Source organism: Epinephelus fuscoguttatus, linkage group LG14 (genome assembly GCF_011397635.1).
Source record: "Epinephelus fuscoguttatus linkage group LG14, E.fuscoguttatus.final_Chr_v1".
NCBI lineage: Eukaryota > Metazoa > Chordata > Actinopteri > Perciformes > Serranidae > Epinephelus > Epinephelus fuscoguttatus.
Genome location: NC_064765.1, coordinates 18,751,194 through 18,758,724, shown reverse-complemented (window position 1 = coordinate 18,758,724; position 7,531 = coordinate 18,751,194). Strand labels below are relative to the sequence as shown.

Genomic DNA, 7,531 nt, shown 5'->3' with positions numbered 1-7,531 from the left:
TCAGGGCTGCAGCAGTTTCCTACGTCGTGTGCCTGTGCATTTATTTTTCTGTCCTCTCACTTTCATTTCCTGTTTACGGCTAATTTTGTTAAGCACTTGTACGTCACTCAGAATAACATAATGCAGCAAATTCTGCCATTGCCCTGAATATTGTGTGAGTCATAAAGCCCTCGCACGAAATGCATTATGTGAAGCTGCTGGAGATGGTTGATTACAGCTTCATTTTTTTCTTATTGGAGAGCACCAAATCTGATGTATGTCTTTTTTAGCTAGATCTAATCATTTATTTGATTTCATATTACTTTTTCATACTCAGGGTGACACCATGCCACACATCCACAAGGCCTTTATCCTCTGTGGTGAATAATCACACAGATTTCAGCTCTGGAGTCCCTGGTCGTCCCGTCCTCAGCCCCTCATGTGGTTTCTTCTTGTCTCCTTGTGTTCCTCACTGAATCCAAAGATTTTAGGCCCCCTCTGACCCTGTCCTCCACCTCCCTTTGATAAAGAACCATGCAGGGATGACAGGAGGAAACAATGAGAGACTTTTAAGATTCAGCCAGTGCCTCTCTCTCAGAGCAAGTTATTTCCAGCTGCTTATCCTAAGTCAGATTATACTGAAACCCCTGCTGATGGTTAAACTGTGGAGAGGACTTAAGTCAATCTGATCTAAGATCAGTAGCAGGGCCTCAGCGTCACCAGAGACCAGTGAGTGAGGAGGAGGAGCCAGACCAAAAAAATTCCAACGCACGTCCCGCCCCTTTGTCCCCTCTCAGCCAATCACCGCCCCTCTCCCCCAGCAGCCTCTGCTGTCATTGCTCCAGAGCTGCCCGACTTGAGCCAATCACCTCGCTCCTTCGGTGCTTACATCACTAACTAGCCAGTTCCCTCCAGCGGCAGAGAGCTTCATTTTCTGATCTGCTTTTGTGCTAAAATGGAGGCTGGCCTCTCGCCCTGAGTGGATCGCCTTCCTGGTTGAGGTTTAGATGTTGACATGCAATAAATCTGGAGACAGGATGGTTGTGGATGCACCTAACTCCAATGGGCCCTTTCAGCCGGTGGCTCTTATGCACTTCAGAGGTACGTAAGGACATATTATTCTTCCTGTATTGTCCCAGGGTATTAAGGAGAGAGACAGAGAGCTGTGTGTTGCTGTGCTCCTGTTCCCCTCCACTGGTTACTGCTTGGTTAGTCAGCATTCAGACGTTAGCGATAACATCATTGTTGGTGCGCTATGGAGAGCAGCTCTATTGTATTTAAAAGCGAAATGAGGTTTTGTTAAATGTGCGGCTTGTGTGCATTACTGTGAGACACGGGAGCTACATAAAAATCAGGTTTTACTAGCTAGCTGCTCTCTGCCCATCCCCCCGCCAAGCTAGTGATGTCAAAGGAAGTGAGGTCATAGCCTAGGGAAGGGTCTTCTCCTTCAGTTTTTCATGTGTTTGCGTGTAAATGTGTGTTTCTGCATTCATGTGTGCATTTATAAACGGTAGCATTTAAGGAGAAGCTGAAGTGGAGTGTAATGTCTCACCCCCTTCACCTCCTGCTCAGCTGCTCTACCCAGCCCCAGCGTTTTTGTCACACTCCAGTTCATCTGGGCACAAATTGGTCATAGTGTGTAGGCTGTGGACTGCCAATGCTCTGCAGCAAGCAGCCCCCCGACTCCCATCTCCCCACACCCCTTTTTCCCTTGAGACCGACATGGTCGGGCACCTTTTCCCTCAGACAAGACGCAAGAAACTCAATCTGAACGTGCCTCTCAAGTATGTCTCTGTCAACAAAGCACCGCTGTCAATATGACCCAGCCACAGCAGCAATGTTTCGGGATTACAACATCGGGCTCGGCCTCTTGGTGTGTGTACAATGTACTCAGTCATGTTTGAAAGGCCCAGCCTGTTACCACTGTACTCGGGTGCAGCCCAGCGTTAGATGAAGCCTCGGGCAATTATTGATTACACTCTATTGAGCCACAGAGGCCACTGCCTTGAATGACAACTCAGTGTTGGGGAACAATCAGACTCTCTCTGCCTCTTTCCTCTCTTTGTGCGTCTCTATCATTCTGACCCTGCTCAGATGAAATGCCTTGTATCCAGATCTTTCCACATTGTGTCTTAATTCACTGGAAACAGATTGCGGTTTACTCCAGGCATCTGAATGTGTCTCAGTTCATCGTTTGAGAAACTACTTAGGAGCAGTTTTCACTTCCCTTCTCACATTTTATTTCGTATATGGGGAACTGAAACTACTACTGATCCAAAGAAATGTATAAATGTTCATTTGTACATGCGCATGGATGTGAGCAGGATCGCCTAAGGTAAATATTTCTAAAGATGTAGCATGTCTAGGATGTTTTTCTGAGCCTCACACATGACAAAAATGTTCAGGTGGCCCTTCGGCGTTGTTAGGAATGCATTTGTGTTCCCACCACACCACCTTTTTGGACACATGAATCCCTGGCCACCTCTGAATCACACTCCAACATTTCCTCAGTATGTTTAGGGTGCAGTCATGCCCGTATTTAGACCCAGGTTTATGTCGCCGAAGATACATTTTTGCACCATGTATCAAGAGAGCCTGTGAATCTCTGTTTCTTTCAGATGCAAGACATCATTTTAATAACAACCGCAAAGCACTTTTGTCAGATGCGAGGAAGCCTCCAAATTGCAGCTATGAATGTGTCTCAAGTGTGGCAATGATGCATACCTTTTAACTATTTCCCAACAACACACGGGTGATGATTCATGAACCGTACTTTACCAAGTACATATCTTGGATGCAGTCTTAGGTGTTGCAGCCAAAAGTGCTTTAATGAATGAGTGTGGCCAACCTAGCTGCTCATATGCCTTGGAAACTGCAGCACACTGTCCCTCCACATGGCTATAAATAGTTATCAGTCAATGTTTACATTGATCATAACATACTGTCGATAAAGCAGATTGCCAAACCAGTCCTAACTCCAGACTCGACTGGCAGCTGTTCATTTGACCCATTTACAGAGAAAAAGTAGAGACTGTGTTTCCAGTGTGACTCCGGTTATTTATTATCTTTGTTTTGAACAAGGAAGGGGGGGGCATTAAGATAAATCTTTCTCTGTTCTCCCACAAGACGTGACACTCGTGCGTGTGCAGGCGCATGCTTGTTCCCCTCCTAAGGCCTCTGTTAGCGGCATTAATAGACATCACATTGTGGTTAACATCAATTTTGGGATCACAACACTGGGCCTTTATCTGTTACACAACGACCCGCTGGGTATTTCAGGAGTGTACAGAAACTTTATAACACAGGCAGACGGACTTATGTAAGAGGAGCAACGCAAGTCTGACACGGTCAGGGGTGCAAGGCATGGTAGCACATTCCAGTGCGGCTTCATGTCCCAGTGCAACCAGTACAAGTGACAAGTATGTTACAACACAAACCTTAAGCCAAGTAGATAGAAGGTTCACAGAGTTGAGTGAGTGAAATATACACAAAAAATAAATGGTAATCTAATCCTTCTTGCTGTTGGTGCTCTAGTTGTCTCTACCAGTCCTCTGGGATGAAACTGGTGTGCCTCTGTTGACCTAAAGCCTAGTTTCCACCAAGCAGTCCGGTTCAACTCAGTTCATTTAACATTAAAATGTTTACTGTAGTGTTTCCATTGTCAGAAGTTGTGGATGGTGCCAATAGAACTGTTCTGTTAAGGTACTTAGGCCACGTTCCCACCAACCCTTCCAATGCCTTTGATAGTTTACCCTTAAAATTGCACATAACCCGTACTGATATATATCTAAACCTTAGATTTGTTTTGCGTTTCCACTGCAGACTGTCCTCTTAATGTAGGCGGGGTTGGTATCAGATCACTGCTCCGTCTGGCTCTCGCTGTATATCCTCTTCTCCAGCGATGCAGAGGAACATCTGCACCTCGCTGATCGCCCACGGAACGGGGTTGCATGACATTTTCAGAACAAACAGCACAGGTTGAAGTGTTTAGAGCAGGGTGTAATGCTGGTGGAACGCACAGGAATGACACTCTGCCACTATTTTTGCCTCCAAGTAAGGAATACATTTTTTAAGCACTTGAAGATCTAAAAGCATCTGTCCTGCAAGAGAGACAGTTAAAACAAATGGAATGGTTAGGGTTGTCATATTGACATTTAAGATGTGTTGGTTGAGTCACGACATCGGCGCCTTTGAAAAGGTGGCAAAACATCCTTTAATTTTATAGTTATAGTTGACTGATGTGTGTAAGTTTACCACTACAGTAAGAGTAAGCGTTCTCTATCAACCAATTTAACGGACTGCGGTGTTTCTAGCTCCAACCTTCGGAGTATCGGATCAGTGTGCCTCATCTGAAACATGCTATATCCACTTTGGAGACAAAAACAATAATACTAATGATAAATGTCTTGAATGAACCTCTCTCTTATGTGTTTTTAATCAGGCACACTGGCGCTCCCACTGTTTTTCCTGTTGTGACAGTGACAGTGCTCCTGGCCGCCAAATCTTTATGGAAATGGCCGTTAATGGCAGCTCACACACTTAGCCTCTCTCCTGTGGAATTCCCAACCTCTCACTGTCATCAAGATGAATTGGCCGACTTGAAACTGACACTGCAGAAGTGTGTGTGTGCGCGCGTGTGTGTCCGAGCCAAGTCTCCATTATGTCTGAATAGGATACCTCTCTTCTTACCTAGAATCTGCCGATTTGCAAGAATGTCAGGCAGTTGTGTGTTTTGTCTGCGTCCTCCTCTGGCCTTTGTCGCTCTTTGTGTACATTCATTGAAATAATGGCATGGACGAATATGTTTAGCTGGTTATTATTTCCCTCCGTGTCTATATGAAGTTTCCCCAGCAGTGATTTCCTTCCTATTACACATCTGCATGAATGAATTGGCAGAATAATTTCATGCCAGTTTGTTTATTTGCTCATTACTTTCAGTCTAATTAAAACTAGATAGATGGCAGCAGCGCAGCACACAGAGACCAAATTAATTTATCTCAGAATAAAGTGTATGTACATATCTGCATTCATATAGCATGTTTGCAGTGCTCTGATTTGTTATTATTCTCCTTTTTTGCCTCACTTGAACCCTGTACCAATTCATAAATCATAATTTGTCTCACAACTTAATTTTCTTATCTCAGTAATTGGAAGACTTCTGCCTACAGGTTACAGTACAGTCATAGAAGGGAAATGAGATTCATTCCCTTTGACGTATATGCCATGAACATATCTGATCTAATTCAGTGCACCCGTGGCGCCAACATCCTCATTCATGTGCAGACAGCCTCCGAGCCTCAGTGCCAGCCAATAGTTAATGCCACACCCTGATTAGTAATTATAGGGTATAGAAAAGTGACGCTTTTGGGGATTATGCAGATTTGCTCACTGTGTTACCTCGTGTCCTGCTCTTGCATTCAGAGTATAGTATTTAATTTCACAGAGTACCTTTTCTAGAGCCCTTCTGGTTGCAGAAATACACTATTTTCTTAATGTAAAGCCACAGTAGGTTTCCTGTGCTCCTTATCTTCTATCAGATACACAGCACAGGTAACCAGCAGGGACACTAATGACATAAATATGAAACTAACCACATTTAGGTCTGTTTTGTTGGTGCATTATAAATCACTAGCAACATCTTGATGTGACAGACCTCTTATCTACATCGCACGCAGCTGCTTCTGTCAGTTAAATGAACCCACACCTGAGTTTAGCGACGGACTATGTTGACATTATGGATTTGCCTATTTTATTACAGCCGTGGCCGGGCTTGTGCAGAATCAAATTTCAGTCAGGGAAGAAGCTTTAGATAACAAAACATGTCTGTTATTTTATTGAGAACTATCTAATCTATGAAGGGAAGTAGAGGTTATTGAAATGTATTTTCAACTGTGAATTGGAGTGCCTTATTTGCATGGTATGGTACAACACCAGATCAGGTCTCAAGTTCTTCTCTTAAGAAAACAGTGGTTGAGTAAGTGTCAGTCTGTTTTAAGTGATTTATTTTTACTGGCCTGGCTGCAGAATTGCATCGGGCCTCATTCACAAACAGTTCACAGGTAGCCAAATCTGTGCTTGAACAAATGTTTTATGCACAAATCTGGGAATGTTTTCTTACCTGAATTGGTTGGTACTCTGCAAACAAATTTAGAATCGCCTCAGACCATGCGTATGCACAAATGAAGGCCCGACTGTCTTAGAAAATGCAAACACACACCGTTAAACTAAATGCATAACATTGAAAGCAGGTTTAAAAGACATTATTTGATGCCCTTTCATCCTCAGTTATTGTCCTAATAAAAATATTTGACTGAAAAAGTCCTAGAGGAGTGAATGAGAATGCCCACATTGGAATTTGTTTGGTATTTGTTGTCTTTATTAAATCCTTCTGTAGTGATGGCTACTCCCACCAGTTTTTAGTGCCATTGAATTATTATTATTAATAACAGGCATCCAGGGTATTAAAAAGATTCTGATCTGCCTCCAAGCAGGTGTTAAGATGCCATATCTAGCCTTGCTGGAAGATATTGTAGCATGTACCTTCACGAGAGAACACGTCTAGAGAGAGCGATATAACATGTTCAAAGACACTGACCTAAAGTAATCTCTTTTAATCATCACATATAACCTACTCGGAGTGTGTGGGGGGTGTATTTATCTGCAGACTCTGGCCTCTTTGTGTATTTTCGTATGATTTGTATTCTTGACGTTCATGGCACAGCCCACAGGTGGAGTCAAGACTTTATAAAAAAGGTAGTGACCAGGTGCCACTGCAAGTATCGGTCGGAGAGAAAACTAAGAAAATCATGGACATGGCCCCATGAAAAAGCAAATATAGTGAGGTGAAATAACAAGTAGACAAAGCTGGGGAAGGACTGACAGCTACTGCATAGTATGCTTTAAGGGATCCAGTGTGTGGGAATTAAGCAGGATTTATTTTTTCGCATTGAATCGACGCTGTACCCTACACCGTAGCCTGACGTGACCTCTTGTCTTTTTTGTAAGCTGAAACCATTTCCCTCAGTGGAAACAGAGCTTTTATTTACTTAAATTTCACAGATGAGAACCAATAAATTGTGAAGACAATAAAGCCTCCACTAAAATAGCCTTATAAGTCTTGTGTGTGGTTTATCCTGGCTTCATATGAGCAAAGGAAAGTACGCTAGTTGCTAAGCTAATTTATTCAGTGTAAAAAGCCATAGACTTGTGCTAATAACGTTAGCATGTTATATTTGTTTGGAAAACGTCTGTAGTTTAAGACAGTTGTTTTGTTGGTGAACCTTGTGAGTTGTAATGGAGCCAAATTATGTGCCGTTACCTTTGTTAAATGTTGCTGATGTTCCTGGCTTTATATGAGTAGAGGAAAGTCTGTTAGCTGCTAGGCTAAGTTATACAATGTAAAATGCCATAGTTTTGTGCTAAAAACATTAGCATGTTGTATTTGTGTTATAGTGAAGCTGATGTGTGCTCTTGTGTTTGAAACTGTCGCTATTAAGCCACGTTTAGTGTGTGTTTGGGGTGTGTTATAATCAACTAAACTTTACAGCACTTC

General features: G+C 43.0%; 1 protein-coding gene across 3 annotated transcripts in view; it reads left to right on the top strand.

Moving 5' to 3' along the window:
- The first annotated feature begins 897 nt into the window (after positions 1 to 897).
- The window catches only part of ppp2r5ca (protein phosphatase 2, regulatory subunit B', gamma a), a 28,557-nt gene continuing 21,923 nt past the window's right edge, over positions 898 to 7,531 (top strand). For all 3 annotated transcript variants that reach the window (XM_049595414.1, XM_049595413.1, XM_049595415.1), the window contains exon 1: positions 898 to 1,080. In XM_049595414.1, the coding sequence (XP_049451371.1) occupies positions 987 to 1,080 (94 nt within the window). In that variant the 5' untranslated portion in view covers positions 898 to 986. The remainder of the gene's footprint in view (positions 1,081 to 7,531) is intronic.